Source organism: Harmonia axyridis, chromosome 6, assembly GCF_914767665.1.
Source record: "Harmonia axyridis chromosome 6, icHarAxyr1.1, whole genome shotgun sequence".
NCBI classification, from domain to species: domain Eukaryota; kingdom Metazoa; phylum Arthropoda; class Insecta; order Coleoptera; family Coccinellidae; genus Harmonia; species Harmonia axyridis.
Window position 1 is genome coordinate 25,559,050 of NC_059506.1, and position 23,308 is coordinate 25,582,357.

Here is a 23,308-nt window from a genome sequence, read left to right on the forward strand (position 1 = left end):
CCTATCTTGCTAGAATTGATCTATTGCATTTCAAGAATCAAACAGACTTAATGAAACTATCAATAATAATATAAGTGTATTCTTATCTACATCTAATAACCTTATCATTAAATATCAACTCATTTGGTGGGAATGGTACAATATTATTTTTTCCCTAAAATCATTTAACAGACTTATGAAATAAAGCATAACATTTCATTTGAAATTATATTTACAAGCAATGCATTAGTATGGTTCTATTCTTTAGCTTTCCTGAGCCTTTCAGAAACATCATTCCAATTAATCACATCAAAAATAGATTTTACATAATCTGCCCTTACATTCCTATACTGCAAGTAATAGGCATGTTCCCAAACATCAATACCAAGTAAGGGAATCAATCCTGTAGTAGCTTGAAGTGGATCTTGGTTCGCACAAGCAACTGCCTTAATTTTTCCTAAAATGAATATTTTAGGTTATACAATATAATTATCGTATCGAAATCAACCTTCATTTTTATCATAACCGAGCCAACCCCATCCAGATCCTTGAACTCCCACGGAAACAGCACTGAGCAGTTGAACCATTTTTTCAAAACTACCAAAACTTGCCTCTATTGCTGAATTCATTTCAGCACTAGGTTTTGTTGATTCAGGGGTTAGGTTATTCCAAAAAATTGAATGATTTATATGACCACCGCCATTAAATCTTAAAGCACCTTGAAGAGCAATAATTGCGCTAAAAGATTATGGTTTCAAATTATACTTTTCTTTAAAGGGAAGTGAAAATCACCTTGCATCTCCCTTTTCAACTGCCACCTTAAGTTTTTCCTCCGCAGCATTATAATTGGTTATGTAAGCTTGATGATGCTTGGTGTGATGAATTTCCATGATTTCTCCACTTATTATGGGTTCCAAAGCCTTATAGTTGTAAGCCAATTCAGGTAGAGTGAACTTTGTTCTCGCATTTCTATAAAAATCAAATGAGAGAATCAAAATAATCTGAATCTGAATCTGAATAGTCTGAATTAATGTATTACATATACTTTTCTATAAACGTACCTAATATTGTGAGCAATTACTCTTGTTAGGGAAAACATGATTGAAGAACCCAAGAATCTAATATGACTGAAATGTTTTTACAATCAAATCCAAAAAAAATAGTCTTGGGTTTTGCTAACAGACTGAAAGCACTGTTGCCAATTCATTAGTTTATTTTCCTGACATTACTGTCGAATTAAAAAGTAACCTAATATCCCAGAGTTACAAATTCTTTTGATATACGATATTTGCAGGAAACTCAGAAAATAAATAGTATTCACTGCTGCTGATTTCAAAAGATCATCAAATATCGCTTTTTTCCTTATTCCCAAAAATTTTGATTCCATTGGCTAATAGAAAGGTCATGTTCATGCCAGTATAAAAAATTACTCAATTTTGATTAAAAAATCATTAAAGATTAATGCCGTGTTAAGTACCTACTTGCACAAAAGAATAAGTTCTCAGTTAGTTTTCTATCGTCATGATATTTTTTATGTATATATTATCGATTTGTACTTACTTGACCAAATTCGTTGCTAAATTCATTTCAATATCTTTTCTTCAATCAATTCGTCAGTATATTATATTTCTTTTGTTGCCGTTTTGACAACAGCCTTCTTTTATCCGCAGGTTTTGTCAAACAAAATTCAGATTTGAAAAATTACTATGGGAAAATTCAAAAAATTTTTAGTTAATTCTTGTTCAACGTGCGAAGAACAAATAAATTGTTTGAAGCTTTCGTATGTATCAAAAATGCACAATATTTCATGAGTGAAAAAATATTTTCAGGGACATTAAATCGAAATTCATTTTCGCAATTATGGAAAAGGGAAATTTATACCCTTGCCTAGTTCTTGGAGAAGCGTCAGTGATAAAAAATGGTTTCAAAGTTTACTTTTTACGGCAAGATATTGAAACGGAAATTCCTCCGAATGGAATCATACATGATCCGGATATTCTGAAAGAAGCGGAAGTTAGTTATGTGGAAAATAACGAGGTGAAAACAGGAATTGTTTTATGTTTGGATAAAGTGAAAAACACCCAAACTCCTACTTCATTTTTGCTTCAAAATCGAGAAAAATGTCATTGGGTACCTCTTCCTAGAATATTTCTAACGAAAGAACAAGCATCATATCTTATTTTGTAATAATATTCATTACTTAATATTTGGAAGATATTTCGTTGAATTAAATTTGATATTTTGTTGCTACAATTTCAGGTAAAATGAAGCCAATATGTAACTACAGAAATGTTTCAAAACAAAACATGTATTAGCGATATATGTTCTATGATTCGTGAACTTGAGGTTTAAAAAGTATCAATGTCTAATCTAATCATTTGCATGACGCAAATAAATTAAATATTTTTCAGTCAAGAATGGAAGAACGTTCATAAATACAAAATCAAATCAAGCAAAGTATTGCTATCATACGAAAATTCGAATTTGCTATGTAGTATAAAATTTAATTAAATTTCGACTATAACTTTATTCAGTTTTTTGTTACCTATGTGGGAATTCAATGATTAATCGATGAGTGCTCTATTGTATTCGACTTTAAACTTTGATAATCGGTAACAAAAAATTCATCTATATAGTCACCTCACCTCAGTTTCATTTACATTGATTACTTCAACAAACTAGACTTAATAATTGAGTATTTATATATATTCGAAATGCAGGAAGGTTTTGTTAAAATAAATAATATTCCTACAAAAATTATAACTTTTGGAAGATGGATAACAGAGAAATCAAATGGAAAGGGTGAAAAAATTATATTAGTTGTACCAGGTAATCCTGGAATACCTGAATTTTACAAAGAGTTTATGGAAATTTTACATAAAAAGCATAAATGTGCTGTATGGGCAATAGGTTACAGTGGACATGAGGATTACAGACAAAAAAATATAAATACAAAGTTCCCCAAACCCATTGGACTAAGGGAACAAATAAATCAAAAAGTGAGTAGCATCTTTCATTTTCACCCGATTTATTGATTGCCACTTATTATGATTAAAAAATTAACTTTGTTGTTCATTGTAACCTATTCAGTACCTCATTTCATTATAGGTTTTGTTCTTAAAAGAATATGTTCCTGAAGATGCAGAGCTTCATATAATAGGACACTCGATAGGAACTTACATGACTTTGGAATTATTGAAGGAGCCTAGTATTGAAAAGAGAATATTCAAAACATATTTATTATTTCCTACATTTGAAAGAATGATAGATACTCCAAATGGCAAGTTCCTTCATAGATTTGTGAGACCTATTCTTCCAATTATACTTTTTCTATCTTGGCTCTTCTCAATTTTGCCAAGGATGATTTCACTTAACTTATTGAGTGCCTACATGTTTTTGAGGGGTATGCCCTCGTCATATAGGGAAACAATATATAATTTAATCAATCGAAACATTCTGGAACAAGTCTTTTTCCTTGCCTTTCAAGAATTGGAGCAAGTAAGGGAAAGAGATAATGAGAATATTAAAAACAATGTTCATAGGGTACATATATTATATAGTGAAGTAGATAAATGGGCACTTGGTGATTTTTACACTAATATTAAGAATGATTTTCCTAATATAATTGCTAGAACTTCTAGATATGATCATGCTTTCATTTTTAATGAAAACCAGGAAGTTGCAGATATAGTTAGTAAGTGGATTGGTGATAATAAGAGTGACTAATCAAATTTTAGGTATAATATAATAAATTGAAATATTCAACAGAGATCAAATTAAATTAGTGAAATTGATGCAATTTTGAATTTTATTTTTCCCTATAACCTAGTGTTTTTTGGTCATGTTGCATCAGATTTTCCCAAAGACACTAATTAATGCTTGTTATCAATTCTTATTCTTATTGATTCTTAAATTGAATTTACTTATTCTGATTGCATTATCATATTATATTATTATGTATTGTATCAGAGTCTCAAAGTCGGAGGTCAAATGGCAAAATAATTATAGAATGAAAACAAGACGGTAATGATAAGAATTCATCATTCAAAATAAATTGAATTGTTAGTGCAAATTATTTTTACACCATGGTAAAAATGCAGGAGGGTTTTGTAAATATTAATAATGTGCCAACACTAGTGACAACTTTTGGAAGATGGGTAACTGATCCTACAGAAAGAGACGAAAATGAGATTATTTTGTTGCTTCCTGCAAATAATGGAAGCACAGGATTCTATAAACTCTTCATGAGGATTTTACATACAAAATACCAATGTCCTGTATGGGTCGTAGCTAATTCTGGGCATGATTTAAAACCTGGAGAAAAACCGCCTAAAAAAGCACTTGGGTTGAAAGAGCAGACCAATCAAAAGGTGAGGAAAGCATTCGTCTCAGTAATTTTTCGTGATAAATTGCATTCATTTTTTCAGATTGCATTTTTCAAAAAATATATCCCCTTAAATACTAAAGTATATTTGATTGGCCATTCAATAGGTTGTCATATGGCTTTGGAGCTTATGAAAGACCCAAGCATTGAAGCAAGAGTGTTGAAAGTCTGCATGCTCTTTCCACTGATCGAAAGATTGGATGAAGGACTGAAAGGAAAGAACATGAGGAAGTTTGAAAAATTCGAACCATTCTTAATATTTTTTGCCTGGCTCCTGTATATTTTACCTGACATCATTTCTGTGAATTTGATGAGGGCAGCGAAAGTCCAAGAAAAAGACATACCCTCTATTTTATCGTCATGTAATCCAGCAGTTTTAAAACAGGTACTTTTTGTTGCTGCTCAAGAATCCACAGAAATAATAAAAGTAGATGAAGCGACTATCAAGAAAAATATAAATAAAATAAGGATGATATATGAAAAAGATGATGGCTGGTTACCTCCAAACTGTGCTGAAGATCTTAAAAGAAAGATTCCCAATTTAAATGTTGAGGTTACTAATTTCAAACATGCATTCTACTTTGACGCTAGTCTAGAATTAGCTGAAAAAGTAAGCAAGTGGATCTCTGAAGACAAACAAAGATATTATTGAAAGTTGGGGATAAACATATTTTTTATTCTCGTCGTCTCAGTTCATGTTTCTGAAAACTGTTTATTCTCTTAACATATTATTTATACTAAAATAGTCAATTATTTTTCTTCATTTTATTGATGAAATTCAACATATGATGTTAAATAGAATACATAGCAAGTCATAAATAACTGATTTTCAATGAAGATCCAAATTCAATTGTTTGGACTCTTTTTTAAGAATAGAAACTATTAATTATGGATAAATGTCGTGTCTATACAGCATCTTGTGCTTTTTTTAGTAAAGAAAAAATTTGTCGACATATCCAGTTATCATTCAATGCTGATAATCAAATGATGAACAATTAATAAAGATACCTTGAATATGAAGGTATATCCGACATGGTGAGTCGAAATTCAAAAGAATTTCAATAAATCACCGATATGGAATTATCCTAGAAGTAACTGTTGAGGATTGCATACTGAAAATAAAAATGACTGAAACCTAGTTTATTTTCTCAACAAATAGCCATCACAAACTTACTATAACAAAAATTAAGCATCAGGTTTCTCACTTTGTAGTTTTTTCTCTATTTTTTCAAATTCTTTTTCTGCTATTTCATCAACTTCATCTTTAACTTGTTCTACACTAATAACCTCAGGAATATAGAATTGCAACATATTCTGAACGCCATTTTTAAGAGTCACAATAGAACTGGGACAGCTTGTACATGCACCTTGCATTTTTAATTTCACAATTCCATTGTCATATCCCAGGAAAAGTATGTCACCTTAAAATAATTATTAAAGTAATGAATAAACATATTGATGCAAATATTACCTCCATCTTCTTGCACAGTTGGTCTAATTCGTGTGTCTAGTAATTCTTTAATCATTTGAACAATTTCACTATCATCTTCATTGATTTCTAGAAAATTTTCCTAGTCACAAATTATTCGTAACAAGTGACATAAGCTTACGAGTGTCAGTATTAGGTTGGACATCTTTCAAAACTGGTTGACCACTAACAAAAAAATCCATTATAGTAGCAAATATTTCTGGTTTTAGAAGTTTCCATTCTACTTCATCGTCTAGTTTGGTGACGGTAATAAAATCTGGTCCCAAAAACACACTTTTAACACCGTCAATTCTGAAGAGCAGTTTTCCAAGAGGGGAACAGTAAGCTGCTTGACCATTCGGAAAATCTATTGTTTGACCGTTATCAAGGACTTTAGTACCTGGTAAAAATTTAAGGCTGTTTGGGTTAGGAGTTTCTTGGGTTTGTATAAACATGTTCAATTTGGAAGTACTCGAAATCAAGCGATTCATCAACCCAGGGAAGATATTCCTGCAATCAGCTGAATATTAAATTTATTCTATATGAACAGACCAAACCTACCAACCTTCCAGAATGAGATATTTCCTGTTTTAGTAGGCGAGTATTCAGTAAAGTTTTCCACATTATTTACAATTTTGGGAGTTCACTCCAATGTTTTCCAGCTGTATTTGAATTTATCCAAATGAAGACTTCACACAATTTTTAGGTTAAGTTAAGGGATAAGTCATAGACCTAATATCCATGGACCGAGTGTCACGTGATTTTTCAGAAGCTCGTAGAGGAGAAAGACCTAGAGAGAGAAGAATATATGATTTCTCTTGATTCGAACAGAGATGCTACTGATGGAAATCTGTAAAGAACCTAAAAGCAATAAAATAGGTGATTTATTACTCTGAGATGGTCAAATGTCAAAATCATCTGATTGAAAGATATAAAGACATGATATTTATTTATACGTTTTATGAACTGAATAGAATGAAATTTACATACTTTTTTATATTTATCATTTCGATTTGCCTAATTCAATGATGGAATAAAATATGGCATATATTTGGATGAACTTCTACCATGTGAATCAGGAAAATTGAGAAATTTTAGACCATACTTCTTTCTGACATTGTGGGGACAGAACAGGATTTAATGTAACAATGAGTTGGACTCGTTGATATCTCAAGGAAATATAATATACATATAAATAATTGCTTATAGGAATCAGCAATACTCTTATTGGCTATAGGTGAAGATAAGTAATATTCGATTCAATCATCTTTTGAATTGGTAATATTTCTTTTACTTCAGGTAGAAAAATTATGCTACAGAAAATTTTTATTAGATAAAAGAGAACATTCATTCATCCATGATTATCGAAATACCATTAGGATTGAGCATTGAGGTTCTATACTATTCCATTCTCCAACTCATGATCTATTTCACCTTTCAATCTATTTCGAATAGAATCAAATTTAATAGATTAAAGCAGCCATAAAAAATTTACCTCCATAATATTTGCCTATTATTATTATTATTTGTAGAAATTCTAAATTTGCCATAACTGCATAGATGATATTGAGGCTTCTTTACCTGAAAGGAAAGAAATAAATTTCGCTAGATAAACAAATATTATCGGCTGAAAAAGAAAGCTGTGGGTAAGATATGGACTTGGGGTATCTTAAAGCACCATGATACTATGATTTAATAAATGACAAATTGAAAATAAATACTACTAAAGTCTAATGTAATATGAAAAACTCAACATGATTGATTTGTAGAGCTAGTATTCACAATTCTTTGCTTTAAATTCAAATTTGAAATAACGATTTAACGTTCAACTCTTCGAGTTGAAAGAGATGTATATTGTTCTCTTTCTCTAGGGCAATAAATCAAGAGAGTTGACAGACTTCCATCCGATGTTCCATCTCATTCGTTCTCTCGACTTCTCTCTCTAACGCGACGTCCATGGATATTAGGTCTATGGGATAAGTAGAAAAATATTGAAATAGACAATAATCTACCTGAACTACTGTGGACATGAACTAAACTCTTTTTTTTCATCCTTATTGTTCTATTAAAACCAAAATTCTCCGAATGAAAGTTTTGTTTTTTAAAAAACGAGCGAAGTTATTTCTATAATCACCTATTTATCTTAAAAAAAGAATAACATTTAGAATGGATTCGGCCTTACTTGGCGGAAATTGATTATAAATAAAACAAAATAATTTCCACTGGATTATTTTAATTGTTAGCAACAATTGTTTCGCCACACTGTGGCTTCATCAGACTACATTTCTATTGATTAGGGGACATTAGGGTTTTTCGGAAAACTTATATAGGAACAAAAATTCGACATTAGCAGCAAAATATTCGATAGGATATCATAAATTTCAAAGTTATATTGGACATTTTGTCGCCTGGGATTTCCAAACTATCGGTAGTAATTCAATAAAGGAAATGAGTTTATATCTGTTCGTTCAACAGAATATTTTGGGTATTATACCTGTATATTATTTCTAGGGATTCTAAGAGTGTTAATCTTATGCTTTTATTTTCTGAATGGAGGATTTCAAAGTTGTGATTAAAGGTGTGATCTAATTCTTTGAAATGATTTGCATAAGTTGAAATCGATCTATCAGATGTATAACTCTTTTGGTATTCGTTTAACCTTTTCTTGAAAGATTATCCTGTCTGTTCAATATAAACCATAGGGCAATCATTACAGGTTGACTTGTAGACACGGGATTTATTTTCTTTCTCAGTTTCATTTTTATTGTTTTTTATGAACATCTTTAAATTATTTCTTGTTTTGAAAGATTCCAGACCATCAACAGCGATTATTATATAGCGTTATTGGATCGTTTAAAGGATGAAATCGTTAAAAAACGAGTGCTGTTTCATCAAGACAATGCGCCGTGTCACAAATCAATGAAAACAATGGCAAAATTGCATGAATTGGGCTTCGAATTGCTTCTGCATCCACCATTTTCGCCAGATCTGGCCCCCAGCGACTTTTTCCTGTTCTCAGACCTCAAAAAGAATGCTCGCTGGAAAGAAATTTAGCGCCAATGAAGAAGTAATCGCCGAAACTGAGGCCTATTTTGAAGCGAAAGACAAATCCTACTACAAAAATGCGGTAACGAAAAGTTGGAAGATCGCTGTATCGCCTTCCAAGACAACTATGTTGAATAATAAAATTGAATTTTGCCAAAAAAAATTTGTTTTACTTTGGTAGACCGGGGACTTTTCAATTGGCCTGTTAATAGGTATATTTAATTAATTCACTGCTACCCGACTTCGGAAAGGTTATATTTAATTTTGGTTTTGTCCATCCATGCATGCTGCAGTTTTTCAGAGCGCGGGCGAAACTGCGGGCTTCAGCTAGTTTTAACTTCGTTCTCAACCCCCATTAATTTGTGTTCACAACCCTTACCACAAAAAATTAGAAAAACACTGACGCGAATTTGAGTCCGAAGCTTTTGAACACTCGTCCATTCATGCGTAAATTGAACTCTTGGAAAACACAGGAACTCTATATGAGATGTGATTCTAATCAATTTACGGTATAAGATATCGAATGTAAAATTCACCTTTTTTCTAAATGCAACATTTCTCAATTCTTCATTCAAAAACAAAGTTGTCAACCTTTATAATATCTAATTATTTGCTTCAACTCCAGAACAAACAAAGAGCAAACATCGCCTCTCGCTTCAGAGATTAGGATTAGTTGAAACAAATCATCTGAAATTAATCTTGGGACGGTATTTCGGAGACGTATCATTTTTCCTAATAACGTCTTACGAGTTTTCCAATAAAGGATTATATACGCCCATGTTCTCCCCTCTCAGAATTCCACCAAGAATTTGCGGAAACATGTTTCAGGTATTTCTTTCATTTGTAACTGTATCGAATGAAAATGCATATTTATCCGGTGTTTATTTTAATTTTGATGTGCAGTAATATACAAAAAAGTGATGCGATACATATAGCCGTTGATAAAATATTGAATTTACTCAATAAAGTTCTTGATTATTCTCTGAAAAATCCAAATTCAATTGGTTTATCTAGTATTTTTGGTATAGTTCGAACAAAAGGTGAAACTTACGCTCATCTGAGTAACTAAGTTGAAAAAAAATTAAATATTTTTCAGCGTTGTTAACAGATGTTGTCTTTTCGAATAAAGAAGAAAGTTCTCTTTTACATCTTATCAAGAATAAATGCGGAGATATTCTGAAATTGAAAATAAACATTTTGAAACAATATGATGATTGGGGTAAGAATTGTAAATTATTTTTTTATCATGAAATATTTAAAATAGCACATTTTCAGTTATGAATATATCCGATCCTTTTCTTTGGGACACCAAAATATCATATAAATATCTAGAGGATAAATGTTACTATATGGGCAAAAACCAAACCAAAAAATTCCTCGGTGAATTGAGAAATGAAGCTGAAACAGCATGTATAACGCCAGAAGTTTTTGAATTCTGCCTCAATAATTCATATCAGATGAAAAAGTTCAAAACAAATTCAGCTTGCAGTTATTTGTTTTTAACCAATTATGAGGGAATAGGATATGAAACAACGCACAGGTAAATTTCACAATGAAAGAATTATATGTAAATCATCTGGTGATTATTGCAGATTACTATTTTTACAAATAATGAGAATGTGGCAACTTTATCCAAAATCCCAAAAAATACATATTGAATCTTTGTGTAGACATATTTATCTGCAAGCTAAAGCAACTCGAGGAAGAACATTTTTCTTTGATCTTTTTCTGGAACAGAGTAAGTAAATAAAATATTTTATGTATAAATCAATTGTTTCAGTATTTTTATGTGGCGTGGAAGGTTACAAGGAATTTTTGAATGTAAAATGGCTTGATATGATTCTGGATAATCAGTTGGAACAAGGTTGTTTTCCGGTTTTTACTAGAGGAACTAACTTGAATTCTTCAGTTCACGATGAGGAATGTTCAGATCATGCAACAGGTTTAGCATCAGCAGTATTAGCATTACACATTCATTTCAAATGGAAAAATGAATCAGTTAAGTGATAATCCAAAGGCATTATAAGGAATAATAATATAGTAATTCAAATACAATATTTATAATTCCTGTTTAAAAAGGCAGATGTACTCAGTTTCAATTTAATGAATTGTAATATAATTGATTTTGGTTTACAAGACCTAATTACATTCACATGTTATTTTATACTAATGAAACTCATTGTCAAGATTTTATAATGTCCGTGATGGAGCTTCTTTTGAAAACCAACTGATAGAACATTGTTTAGAATGCAGAAAGAAAACACTTATCCAATATAGAAACACGATATGTCAATTTCAATTTATTGCTTTGAATATAAGTTTAATATGAGCATGAAAAATTTATGCTTTTTCTTCAACCTTGCCTTCATAAAAGATATATTTTAGTGGAATCAAATAAGAAAAGTTTAGTTTGTTTCTCAGAGAGAATCAAGATAATGCCTGAAATATAAATATAGGATGTTAAGCAGTATGGAAATGATCAACGTGTGATATTTACAGTGTTTTTATTACAGAAATTGAAAAATACCATTTTTACTAGTAAAAACTTAATTATATTCTTGTTTAGGAAGCAATTATAGATAGATTTGCGATCAAAAATTCTTGTAAATTTTTTCTATGTATCGAACCAGCTCTGCTACATGCACTTGTTCCTGAAAAAATTTCAGTAAGAAATTGTGGATCCATAAACAATGAGAAAAAAAGATCAATACCTTCAAAGTTGAATCACGACTTCTCAACCAAGTTATTCCATCTTTCAAAGTATTCTCATTTAGGTAGATAGTAAAAGGTATTCCTAATTCATCATACTGTTTGTATTGTGCTTCTAAAGTTTTCCTTGTATTCAATGGAAGAAGCAATGTTGTAATGTAATTGTTTCGCAATAATTTAGTTAGATATAAAGCCAAGTCTTGAAGTTCCTTTAAGGCCTCGGCATTTGCTAAAAAAAAGTTATTCTTGAGTTGATATTTTTTGGAAAAGGTTGTAGCATGTGTTTTAAGAAATATTTTATATTTTGTAAGAATAGTCTCTGTACTAGTAAAATTCACGAAAAATAATATATTTTTATAATAATGTAGTGATTCAAGAGTGACCTACTTGATGAAGGAATAGAGAAAGATATTTTGAATGGAGCAATTTTCCTGTGGAACCTTAGTAAAGGCCTTTTTTCATTTTGAAATAGTGGTTCTTCATAAGCATCACACAATGAGTTCAGGAAAAGGTGTGATAAATTAGTTTCACTCTGAATATAAATAGCTGCTATGTCTTTTCTTCCATCTTTAACCTAGAGACATAGGTGAAGATGAAAAAGTTAACCGTAGCACACTCACAATACAATATATTTAACATACCAACAACTCATAGCTAGTGAATCCTGGATATTTGTTGGAAAACAAACTTATAGATTCAAGTGTTCGTTTTCCCCATTTATATTTGGCACTTATATTCACAAAACTCTTAGAACAATTCAAATCACCATTCTGGATATCACTCAAATGATAGCGGCCCGGTGATGCTGAAATCTACATAAAAATTTTTTATTTCATCATTATATAATATAATAAAGTATTTTATAAAGATTTTAAGACTGAACCTTTCGCCACCAAATTTTCCTCTGTCTCTGTATTTGGTGGAATAACTGATTTGCCATAGAAGGAGCCATAAAAACAGTGTATAATAACCTAGAATCATTCAAGAAATAATCAGAGAAATTTCCTGTTAACTCAGATGAATCACTCAAGTTAATTGGACCTTTTTTTATATCCGGTAATTTATTTGTTATAGGTATTACTTCAATAATTCCAAATGGCATCATATTATTCATTAAACTTTTTGCATAAATAAAAGTATCCTTGAAATCGCCTTTACTATAGAATACTGGTATTTCCTTACTATTCAAAAAATTATCAAACCATTCCCTCCTTAAATTTTCTTCCAAAAGAGTACCAGGTAATCCCTGTTCTAGTAGCAATTGATTTGTGGGAGAACTTTCAACAATTTTAAGAAAAGAATTTCTAGTACAAAAATCTACTATTTTTCGAAACATCTTCAATTTTTTATAATTTTTCCTGATTTTTCAAATAATTCATCTGTTTCTATTGGTACATTTCCAGGAGGCACAACAAAGTAATCCTCTTCAGTTAATTTTGCATTACTTAGAATTTGCTCTTTACAAAAATCCTCTAGTACAATATCTTCCCTCAAAGCCAGTGGTCTGAAATAAAATAAGCGCAGGTTATCACTGAGCAGGAAGTTGTGTTTAATATTTACCTATCTTCGGAAACAGTGACAAGAGGTTCGACACCTTCAGTATCTACAGAATGAATTACACTAGCAAAATTCACTGCATTTTCTATCAGTTTCAAACTGTTTTCATTCGCACAATCCACTAATGATAATCTTTCTAAAAGATTCACAGTTTCTTGGTCAATTTTAACTGGATCTTGTGGTTTGTTATTCCAAATTTTGTTGGATTTGATACGTACAATTGGCTTCAAACAATTATGAGTAGAGTTGCTCAAAACTCTATTAAAAATGATAAGGTATTTCTTATTTGAAAATGAACAGAATCTTGCGTTTGCGTTCATTTTAATTTGATTCCTGCCATTTGGGATTAAGGTTAAGTAGATTAAGTAATACATCATCTGCTCTACTCGGGCGTTTCGGCTCTATGTAGTAGATCTAAAAATCGATAGATTTTTAGTAGTGACAGTTGCTAGAATCAGAATTAAAAACATATATTGATTGACAAGTTATTTGAGAGATGCGGAAATGACGGTGGGCCGGTGAAGAAACGAATATTTAGTAATAGTGATGGTTGCATCAATAAATGGTTATATTATTTTATGTTTGATTTTGTCAACTGCTTATTTTATTGGTTTACTTTCCTTCTTCGCCGATAATGAAAAGGACAAATGTGACATGACATATATGTTCGAACTTCCACAATATGTGGTAAGTCCTTTGAAAATATTCTCAGAAAATCTATATTTGTAGGGTTTGAAATTACACGAACTCAATTCATCTTAAGGTTTAATCAATTATTTCGAATATTCACTAATGATACTTATAGAATTGAAATTTAGTAGTAATCAGAGTGTTTATTTTCAGAGAATTTCGAACAATTACGACAAGAAATTTCCCAAGTATGGTTTATATTATTATGACGAGGGCCCACCACATGCAAGTACCCCAAAATTTTGGGGTATACCAGTACTTTTCATTCCAGGAAATGCAGGATCACATAAACAAGGTAAACAATCATAAGTATAACTTTCACAAAATTGATATTTATATCAAAAACTCTGTAGTTACCACAATTTTTTTTTCATTTCAGTTAGATCTTTAGCAAGTGTAGCCCTACGGAAATATGTGAACAAAAGGTTACCATATCATTTTGACTACTTTACAATTGACATGAATGAAGAACTATCTGGACTGAGTGGTGTATTTCTAAATGATCAATTAGCATATGCAAACCACTCTTTACATTTCATATTAAAACTGTACAAAAATCAAAGATATCTACCAAAATCTGTAGTTCTTATTGGACACTCAATGGTAATTATTCTCAATGAGTTAAATGATTATTCTATTAATTGTATCTTCAATTTTATTGCACTTCAAATTTTTAGGGAGGAGTGATAGCTAGAAAACTTGCTCAAATGCCATTTAGTCCTATTGAGATTGTGATAACCCTAGCATCTCCTCATAAAAGATCACCTTTAATTCTAGATGAACATATAAGTTCTTTCTATGAACATGTTGCTGAGCCCATCAGACCTGATATCACTTTTGTCAATTTAGCTGGGGGCTTTAGTGATTTGCTGGTTCCCACTACATTAACAGATTCCAAAGATAACGCCAGTCTATATGCTGTTGTGAGTTTCCATAAAAGATGATTGATAGCCTTAACTAAAGCAAAATAAATGAGAATGATGAAATATTTTCTATTTTAGACAACACATATTCCATTATCTTGGGCACCAGCAGATCATAAGCAAATCTTATGGTGTAAGCAGACTGTGCTTTCCCTTACAAGGAGTCTTTTTGATAGTGTAGATCCAAAAAAGAGACAGATATCCGAGTGTAGTGAATATCGAAAGAGAATATTTGAACATCATCTTCTCCAAGTAAATGATATTTCTTCTTCTAAGGCCTAAAATTTCAAGGAAACGTTTTTCAGCATAGTGGGACCAAAGCTAGATTGAGAGAAAGATATTCTAATAGAGTTGATCTCGAAGCTGATGCTGAGTGGATTGAACAACTGCCGAGACAATATAGTGTGAGATTATTGAGGGGGTCTAAAAAGTTGAAGTGGTATATGATCAGGATAGTTGATGATCCAAGACATGAAATGTTGACTTTGGTTGGTTTGAATTTGGAGACAGTTGACTGGGTATATGCTTGTAGAGCAAATATTCCAAAGAAAACATATAAAATATGGTGAGTTTATCCACTAAAACAACACAAAAAATTGTTTTCAACTGTTCCTTTAATTCCTAGAGTTGCTATAGCTACTCAAATTTCTCTGACTAGCATTTTCATATTTTCATTTTATTCATTATTCTAAAAAGTGAAGGATGAATAAACGTTAAAACAATCTTAATATCAAATGAATAACCAACTGCGTTTGAAACAATCAAGTAAATCAAGGAACAAATTTTAGTTCAATTGAGGGTTATACAACTCTTTATTGATTCATACCTAGCTTTCGGCTTCATTTTGAGCCTTTTCAAGGAAACCTTTAAGGTTAAGTTAGTTTTCCTTAATGGCTAAATTAGTTAGTCAGCATAGACCTAATATCCATGGACGTCGCGTTAGAGAGAGAAGTTGGGAGAACGAATAAGATGGAACAACTGGTGGGCTGTCTGTCAACTCTCTTGATTTATTGCCTTAGAGAAAGAAAACAATATAACCTCTCTCCCAAAGGTTATTTGAAATTTGAATTTAACGAAAGTGATAGTGAATATTAGCTTACGAATTTTGCTTCCAAGGCAGTGGGTTTTTATTTTGGGAGAATCTAGTGAGAAGATGAGACATTTTCAGTCAAAATTTGGTACTAGATTTATTTTGTGAGAAGAAAAGACTTTCAGAATTTCAACTCAAAACACCTAAGTTGATAGAAATGACCATTATTACTTATTTCTACATTATAGCCAATAAGTTTTGTTGATTCCTGAAAAAAATTATTTTTTTTGTTAAATTAAATCCTGTTCTATCTCCACAATCTCAGTAAGAAATATAGTCTGAAATTTCTCAATTTTCCTGATTCACATATGACATGATCAAATTTCATCATATATATTTTATTTTATCATTGAATCAAGCTATTTGAAATGAAATATATGAAAAAAGTATGTACATTTAATTTAATTCAATAATGTATAAACATCATGTCTAGATTTGTTTTCATATGATTTTGACATTTGGTTGGACTACCTCAGAGTAATAAATCGCCTATTTTATTACTTTTAGATTCTTGACTGATAGCCCACGGTAGCATCTCTGTTCGTATCAAGGGAACTCATGAGTTCTTCTCTTTCTAATGCTTTCCCCTCTACGATCTTCTGAAAAATCACGTGACACTCGGTCCATGGATATTAGGTCTATGTTTGTCAGTTACATGATTAATTCTTTTCAGTGATAATGGTATACATTTAACCTATCTATCAACTATAGACCCATCTGCAAGATATAAAAGGAGATCACTAACTATCAATTTACATGATATCAGAAAAAATTATTCAGATGAACTTACACATATCGTTTTCAAAGTTGCCCCTACTCAAGAACCTGTGAGTAATTAATTTTATGAATGTTTAATTTTCCTTGAACAAAATATGCTCCAGGTGGTATTTCATGTGGACGTCCACAATTCTAAGGATAGAAGGATCGTGTTCGATCTTCCCAATTGGTTTGATTTTTGGAGAAAAAGTGTGATTAAAGAAACTACCGAAAATGCTATACGATATGAAATTCTCTTGCCTGACTTTAATCATGTGATACAATCGTTTTATTTTTATCTAAAACCAATTAAGTGCTCAAAAGAAGCTCACCATGCTACTGCTACCCTTATAGTTCCCGGGCGGAATGAAAACAATCATAAGCATTTCACGTGAGTTAATGAAAGTAGAGTTAACTGAAATGTTGTTGATATTATGATATTTCTGCAGGGATGTGATCAAAGATCCTTTTCATCTTCGACTCCATAATTCAATACATAATTCTACTGGTAAAGCACCATTTTTGAGGTTGACTCTTGACCCTACCTGTAGATATGAAGTCAGGTATTAAAATTAGATTTGAATACAATATGCAGTATACTTATGTTATCTTCTTTCAGTATTCAAAGATCTTTGATAGGTACTCTGAATCAACTGGCTCGTTTCTACTCTCCACTTCTTATTGTCAACATAGCAACTGCTATTCTACTTATTCTGAGGACTCAATTGCAGGGTCTGGCTAAAAAAAAAGGCTGTACTTCATTTTTTGAAGCTTTGAAGACTGGAACTAAGCCATATTATATACTGGGAGTAGCTAGAGTTGGTGCTTTTGCTGTACAGTATGATTTTGTAGTTCTGTTTCGAAAAATGGATTTTTATTTCAACAAGTTGTTTTCAGTTCATCTGCAATATCTAAAATTTTTCCATGGAATAGAGGTTACGATTTTAGAGAAGAGGGTACAGATTTTTTTCTCTTACCGTACAGTATGTACTTAATTAGTATTGGAATAATATGGTTGTTTGCCTCTGTTATTACTGTTTGGATAACATTTTGCGAGTCAACAATTCATAAAATCTTCCTCAAGTAAGTTCTCCCAAATTAAATTATCATATGGATTAACAACAATTTTAATTTTAGATTTTTGACGAAAACTGTGCCATTCACCATTATTTGGTCTGAATACATGATATCAGCTCTTCAAAAAATACCTTACTTGGTCTCCATGGGTTTAATTTATATTAGTTTCACAACTTGTGGGGGCTTAGCTTTAGCTCTGGGTACAATCTTTTATTTTCTGAAGGTAAATTTCTTAATTTTGAGATGAAGAAAATTATTACAAAATTTATTTATAGTTGACACAAATGTCTCAAGATTTTATCGAGGAGACTGTTTTTTCACTCATAAAAAGCTTCATTCTCAAGTATAGGATTAAAGGGAAACCTAAATCGAAAGAAAGAAGTAAAGGAGAGGAAACAGAAGAGAAACCGAGTGCAAGTGGGGATCATTGCTCAAATAGAGATGGTAGGCGTGATCTTGAATGATTTAAGATTCAGAATGTTAACTCGTTCAATTTCAGTTATAGTTGTGGAGGAAAAAGCTTCTGAATCACAGGAAAATAATAGAAAACAATCTAGTGCAGTTATTAGTGAAGAAGCAGAACCAGGACAAATAAATGAACAAAATCAAAAGACTGAAACTATTGGTAATATAGAAGATAATAAGTCAAATACAAATGGACTGAAATTCTCACCCCCAAGTACAATATCTTTCCATGGCGTTATGTTCTTGATTTGGGTGTTGACTACCATTATAAACATCCCTTCAATTCTCACATGGGCCAGAAACTATGAGTAAGGAAGTTTGAATTTTAGGGTTCATGCAAAAACATTTCATAATTTATTTTTCAGATTCAATTCTTCACTTGACCCTGATCCTTCATTTGTACCAGGTTTTTTGTTGAGTTTATGTACATTAGCTTTGTGGCAGTTTGAGATGCCCAATACCAAAAAGTAAGTTCATTTATTATCTCAATTTTGTTCAATTTTTATCTGCTCTTTCCCTTTATGAATATTTGGAGTCATTGGAGTCAAAACTTTTTTGAACCAATTCACTTCACTTCATATTCAAAGTACTATACTCGGCAGTAATGCTATGTACCCATAATCAAGTAATAAAAGACAAATAATTCAAGCGATAAAAGTAAAGTGGAATGATTACTGTGGTCACAGAGTCTAGGATTAACCTATAACATCCCACAGTGGCAAACACAGCTAATAACAACCATCTTCAACATATTTGAACATTTTAAACCAATTATAATTAACAGCTAACAAAATGTTCGTCAAAATGACGTTAACCTATATTCTGCACATTGACATCGATTGTCAAAGTCTTATAACCTTTGAAAAATTACTTTATTTGTTTCTCATTTGTAAACGTCAGTTTCCAAAAACACAATATTAATCAAGAAAGTTTATTTTATCAAGTCACTAACTTGTAAAACTGACAGTTAACTTGCAAAATTTTTACAAGTTAGTAGCATTATTTACATTAGAAAATTTCGTTTTATCGTCATATATGTTGAAAATCATGGTACAATTGTTATTTCCAGTAACACAGATTTTTCCATGTGGGTATGTCAAAAAAAATCTCAGGCTTTCTGTTCCAGGAGGCCGAAGATTTACATATTGTCTGTATAACATGCAAGGCTTGAAGCTGCAGCCATCATCGGTTATGGTGAATCTTCTTGTTGTTAAATTTTTTGTTTGCCGCAATGTCACAATAACGTATTTTCCCATATCTTCTAGATCATTCATGTTTAAGGAGAGAATTTCGTCACATCGACAACATCCAAAAATCCCAAATATTGTTACAATTTTAGGCAGCAACCACTGGTCATCAGGAGCATGTAAAAGAAATTGTTCAGCCTCTTCTTTACTTAATACCTTGGCCTTTTTTGGCGTATAACGCTCATTTTTTCGTTTCAGAAACGCTATTATCTTTTGAAATCTGCAAATGACAACTAAACGTCATATTTTTCAATAAATTTTTTAAGGAAAACAAACCTGCGAACAGGGGCATTTTCTTTCATTTCCAAGCAGCTTTTCAGCCTAGACCATTTTGCCCATAAAGTATTAGGGCTGAATCTAGCTGATAGTTGATTCAAGTAGACCAACAAACATCTTCAGTTACCCCAATCACACTATTTTTGTTTTGCCACTTTTTGAAGTCGTCGTATTCTGGCTCGTACCTTGAAGCTGATTTTGCAGGTAATAAACTTGAAGCTACACTACTGGCTGCCTCAATAATTTCTTTTGGTACATTCATTCTCTCTTTCGCCAAAACAAATGTAAAGAAAAATAAACAGACATGTTCATGGCAACGCTTCCAAAGCTTACATAGACTTGTCTATGATAGCTTACGACATTTGAGACAAATTATTGAGATTTTTTTGGAATTTATCTAACCTTTTTACAAATGAGAAACAAATAAAATATAAAACAATACACGCAAGGTAACTGGTTTTACTGGCTCAAGGAGGTAACTGACTCGCCTGCGGCTCGTCAATTATATCCTCCATTCGCCAGTAAAAACCCTCTTACCTTGCTAGTAATGTTATATACTATATCCTGACTTATTATAGAATACAGAACGGCCATTATGGCGATGAACTCTCCGGTTTTGTTGAGACTTCTGAAAACGTTTTACTCATTTTTTGTATTTTTCTAATGCTAAACATCAGAATAGTTTTTTCAGCTATTCTAGACAGACGCAAATCCAACAAACTGGATAACATAAAAATCAGCTCGTGCATTGCGTATTTATAAATGGTCCACTCAACCTGACTTTGTTTTATACAGGGATAAAACTATTTAGAGGGGCACTTCAAGAATATCGAAAACCGTTAGAGTTACAAGGAGGCTTAAATTACAAAAAAGTTGCGTTATTTAGGGATTAGTGTGTTGGTGTTAACAGATTCAAAATATCTCCAATAATTCCAGAGATATCTCGAATAAACTCAAAATCGAGATTTTTTTTTTTTCTGTAGAACTCATTTGTTTCCGAAGATAATTTCACGAAATTCGGTTTGTAGTCATTATCTAGATTTGTTGTGTTTTCCATTGTTTCAGAGACGCGATAGTCAATTTTTTTTTCTTATGGACGCCATATTGGTTTTCCTTATGAGGTGATAAAGAAGAAAATTACGAATTCAACTATGTATCACACTCTACAAAAATATCGAGTCTAGGTAAGCAAATTTGAAGAGTTGTTATGTGAAATCTTCACTTGATTATCGCGTCTCTGAAAAAATGGAAAATAGAAAAAAATGTGAACACACCATTAGTATCTCTATATTGGATAATGGCTATAAATTAAATTTCGTGAAGTTATCTCCAAAAAAAATATAGTTATACAGAAAACAAGAAAATCTTGATTTTCAGTTTTTTCGAGATATCTCGGGAACCATTGGAGATATTTCGGATATATTTACACCAATACACTCATCCCTAAACAACGCAACTTTTTTTTGTAATTTAAGCTACCCTGTATTTCTCACGGTTTTCGATATCCCTGTAGTGGCCCTCTAAATAGTTTTTAACCGTGTATATATATATCTTAGTATTTTAATGGTCGTACTTTTTGATACTGAAAATTTTTTGAGGGTTTTCGACCAGAGTTTATTGGTTGAAAACCCTTAAAAATTTTCTAGTATTATTGTGTATATATAGATTAATTATTATTATTATTAATTATATAAATAAATGAATAATTATTATAATTTGAAACTCCTTTTTTTCAGAATTGGGTATAAACAAATTAGCTTTCTCATCAATAATCTTGCTCTAATTGGGTTGATTTATGCACCAATTTATATTTATAGACTCAATTACTTTTTGTCTGCTGCTGTTATAATTGTAGTTGCTCACCAAATATTTGCTCCTGACTCGTCTGATGAAGTAAGAGAAAGTGGAGATGAGGACCATACTAAATATGATCAAATCAAAACAAAACTAGAATAAATACATATTATCTCTCAGAGTAAAGATCTCATGATAATCATCGATTCAATAGTTTTATGTAGTTTAGTAATTAGTTGAAGTACTCCATTGTTTTACCTATGTTCGATATAGGTATTTGTGATATTCATCAGAAAGTTGTAAAGTATTCTGATAGTATCAGCTTCTTTCATCATTTTATTTTATGATATTCAAAGATTATTTGCTTTTTTATTTTGTTACTTTATATTTTACAAATTTTATATAATATAGGTACACATAATCTTTAACCCCTTATTACACTAGGTCTTTTTGGTATATATTTTGACGCTTATTTCGTAGAGCTGAAAACCTTGAATTTATTTTTGAGGTTATGTTTGACAAGTTCACAGTTAACATATTATTCTACTGAAATTGTAGTCATCTCATCTATCCTTTATCATGTGCTAGTCTCTCGCCATCTACACATCGAACAAGTCAAATCACATTTTTCCAAAACAATCACAAACTAATTCCAACAACTAACACTAAACAAATACTTTTTTTATTTCATTCTTCAAACTCTATCATAATTTTGAGTAATACTCGGATTGGGAGCGTCAAAATGGGACCCGAGGCAAAGTAGACATCTTGGCATAACAACCATTTTGAAACTCCTGAAGTTGTAGTAACCACATTCTAATTCACAGAACCTTTTATGCGGTCAATGATCGTTTCGACAACAATATTGTCATCTTCAGAAAGAAGAAGTTATTTATTTTTCAAATCATTTTCTTCATTAAAACAATTATAAAAGCAACAAAATATGAAGTGATACATGTAACTATAATGTACATTGTCCATTCTAATTTGAATTATCTCATGTTCAACAGATGAAAATTGTGTTGTTCAACCTGCATTTTAACACTTCTAGGTTAAAACGTTGGTTGAATTTCTTGCTCGATTCAAGCGTCAAAATTAAGTCTGAAGGCAAGGGCATTTCAAGAATGGACCGTCAGGCTCAGAAATATACAGAAAAAAAAACTAGTGTATTTCTGGGTTTAGAACATAAGTTATATAGGTTAGATTCATGTTGCATAAAAATAAAAAAGCTTAGTATCGAGTTTTGATCAATGATGGGATTGTTTTTAATTGATTTTCAGAGATATATCTTTTGAAAATTGTTATTGATTGATTCTTGATTTTTAGCTCAAAGTGAAACTTGAAGTTCCTTTAATTTTTATTGCCAATAGTATTACCTCTGTAGTAACTTTGGTGTCTCTCTCTATCTTCTTCTGAAGTTTGAATTTCAAGAGTTGTGATTTAAATATTATACATTGATGCCATACAAAGATAAATAATAACGAGTCTATAGTTATACTCATTAGTTTGAGACACGTTAAAGTTATAGTTTTGAAACTATGTATTATACTTCATTAGTGATATACGTGTTGAATAATACCTTGAAAGTTTATAAACTGTTCATACGTGTCACAAACAAACACAATGTTTTGAAATCAAGCTCAGTACTTCATTCAGACACCTTGTATCCTGACTGTTACCTTTATGTGATAAAAATTGTATCCCAGTTGATGTGCACAGTTGTACAAATAAAAATCGGACAGATAATATTATGGTTGTTTTGCTATCTCTCACATACACCAAATATCCTCTTGCAAATTAAAATGACCAACCGTTTATATCTTCTTGGACCTCTGTCCAAACTTTTCA

At 31.3% G+C, this 23,308-nt stretch overlaps 8 protein-coding genes across 13 annotated transcripts; 4 read left to right on the forward strand and 4 right to left on the reverse strand.

The window, feature by feature from the left end:
• Positions 1 to 63: 63 nt before the first annotated feature.
• LOC123683427 (superoxide dismutase [Mn], mitochondrial) lies at positions 64 to 2,221 on the reverse strand. 2 transcript variants are annotated; one of them, XM_045622459.1, is made up of 4 exons: positions 1,540 to 2,221; positions 772 to 948; positions 488 to 717; positions 64 to 436 (listed from the first exon to the last, which is right to left on the reverse strand). In XM_045622459.1, the coding sequence occupies exons 1-4, from the start codon at positions 1,563 to 1,565 to the stop codon at positions 237 to 239; spliced, it is 633 nt and encodes a 210-aa protein (XP_045478415.1). In that variant the 5' UTR covers positions 1,566 to 2,221; the 3' UTR covers positions 64 to 236. The 2 variants fall into 2 exon arrangements, with proteins under 2 accessions (XP_045478415.1, XP_045478414.1); XM_045622458.1 differs by lacking the exon at positions 1,540 to 2,221 and adding an exon at positions 1,041 to 1,201.
• A 190-nt stretch (positions 2,222 to 2,411) lies between these two features.
• On the forward strand, positions 2,412 to 3,778 carry LOC123683424 (lipid droplet-associated hydrolase-like). Its single transcript, XM_045622453.1, has 2 exons — positions 2,412 to 2,978; positions 3,088 to 3,778. The coding sequence occupies exons 1-2, from the start codon at positions 2,694 to 2,696 to the stop codon at positions 3,703 to 3,705; spliced, it is 903 nt and encodes a 300-aa protein (XP_045478409.1). The 5' UTR covers positions 2,412 to 2,693; the 3' UTR covers positions 3,706 to 3,778.
• A 170-nt stretch (positions 3,779 to 3,948) lies between these two features.
• LOC123683425 (lipid droplet-associated hydrolase-like) lies at positions 3,949 to 5,501 on the forward strand. Its single transcript, XM_045622454.1, has 2 exons — positions 3,949 to 4,349; positions 4,407 to 5,501. Exons 1-2 carry the CDS (start codon positions 4,065 to 4,067, stop codon positions 5,013 to 5,015), a joined length of 894 nt encoding a protein of 297 aa, XP_045478410.1. The 5' UTR covers positions 3,949 to 4,064; the 3' UTR covers positions 5,016 to 5,501.
• LOC123683426 (NFU1 iron-sulfur cluster scaffold homolog, mitochondrial-like) lies at positions 5,109 to 7,819 on the reverse strand. 3 transcript variants are annotated; one of them, XM_045622455.1, is made up of 6 exons: positions 7,805 to 7,819; positions 6,397 to 6,542; positions 5,974 to 6,341; positions 5,835 to 5,921; positions 5,538 to 5,784; positions 5,109 to 5,475 (listed from the first exon to the last, which is right to left on the reverse strand). In XM_045622455.1, the coding sequence occupies exons 2-5, from the start codon at positions 6,453 to 6,455 to the stop codon at positions 5,549 to 5,551; spliced, it is 750 nt and encodes a 249-aa protein (XP_045478411.1). In that variant the 5' UTR covers positions 6,456 to 6,542; positions 7,805 to 7,819; the 3' UTR covers positions 5,109 to 5,475; positions 5,538 to 5,548. The 3 variants fall into 3 exon arrangements, with proteins under 3 accessions (XP_045478411.1, XP_045478413.1, XP_045478412.1); XM_045622457.1 differs by having other exon boundaries at positions 5,109 to 5,491; XM_045622456.1 differs by lacking the exons at positions 5,109 to 5,475; positions 7,805 to 7,819 and having other exon boundaries at positions 5,489 to 5,784; positions 6,397 to 6,557.
• A 1,011-nt stretch (positions 7,820 to 8,830) lies between these two features.
• Positions 8,831 to 11,042, forward strand: LOC123683423. 3 transcript variants are annotated; one of them, XM_045622452.1, is made up of 5 exons: positions 8,831 to 9,916; positions 9,973 to 10,095; positions 10,152 to 10,416; positions 10,469 to 10,614; positions 10,678 to 11,042. In XM_045622452.1, the coding sequence occupies exons 1-5, from the start codon at positions 9,733 to 9,735 to the stop codon at positions 10,881 to 10,883; spliced, it is 924 nt and encodes a 307-aa protein (XP_045478408.1). In that variant the 5' UTR covers positions 8,831 to 9,732; the 3' UTR covers positions 10,884 to 11,042. The 3 variants fall into 3 exon arrangements, with proteins under 3 accessions (XP_045478408.1, XP_045478407.1, XP_045478405.1); XM_045622451.1 differs by having other exon boundaries at positions 8,833 to 9,916; positions 9,985 to 10,095; positions 10,657 to 11,042; XM_045622449.1 differs by having other exon boundaries at positions 8,836 to 9,916; positions 10,657 to 11,042.
• A 321-nt stretch (positions 11,043 to 11,363) lies between these two features.
• LOC123683422 (DNA polymerase subunit gamma-2, mitochondrial) lies at positions 11,364 to 12,921 on the reverse strand. The gene is made up of 5 exons (XM_045622448.1): positions 12,469 to 12,921; positions 12,227 to 12,397; positions 11,973 to 12,159; positions 11,588 to 11,814; positions 11,364 to 11,527 (listed from the first exon to the last, which is right to left on the reverse strand). The coding sequence occupies exons 1-5, from the start codon at positions 12,919 to 12,921 to the stop codon at positions 11,468 to 11,470; spliced, it is 1,098 nt and encodes a 365-aa protein (XP_045478404.1). The 3' UTR covers positions 11,364 to 11,467.
• Positions 12,720 to 13,504, reverse strand: LOC123683429 (glutamyl-tRNA(Gln) amidotransferase subunit C, mitochondrial). The gene is made up of 2 exons (XM_045622460.1): positions 13,146 to 13,504; positions 12,720 to 13,089 (listed from the first exon to the last, which is right to left on the reverse strand). Exons 1-2 carry the CDS (start codon positions 13,460 to 13,462, stop codon positions 12,924 to 12,926), a joined length of 483 nt encoding a protein of 160 aa, XP_045478416.1. The 5' UTR covers positions 13,463 to 13,504; the 3' UTR covers positions 12,720 to 12,923.
• Positions 13,505 to 13,608: 104 nt separating this feature from the next.
• LOC123683419 (GPI inositol-deacylase) lies at positions 13,609 to 23,209 on the forward strand. The gene is made up of 16 exons (XM_045622438.1): positions 13,609 to 13,829; positions 13,986 to 14,127; positions 14,212 to 14,435; positions 14,510 to 14,755; positions 14,834 to 15,007; positions 15,061 to 15,320; positions 16,519 to 16,672; positions 16,727 to 16,992; positions 17,051 to 17,164; positions 17,221 to 17,439; positions 17,499 to 17,684; positions 17,739 to 17,901; positions 17,954 to 18,122; positions 18,178 to 18,451; positions 18,509 to 18,610; positions 21,403 to 23,209. The coding sequence occupies exons 1-16, from the start codon at positions 13,689 to 13,691 to the stop codon at positions 21,620 to 21,622; spliced, it is 3,054 nt and encodes a 1,017-aa protein (XP_045478394.1). The 5' UTR covers positions 13,609 to 13,688; the 3' UTR covers positions 21,623 to 23,209.
• The last annotated feature ends 99 nt before the right edge of the window (positions 23,210 to 23,308 follow it).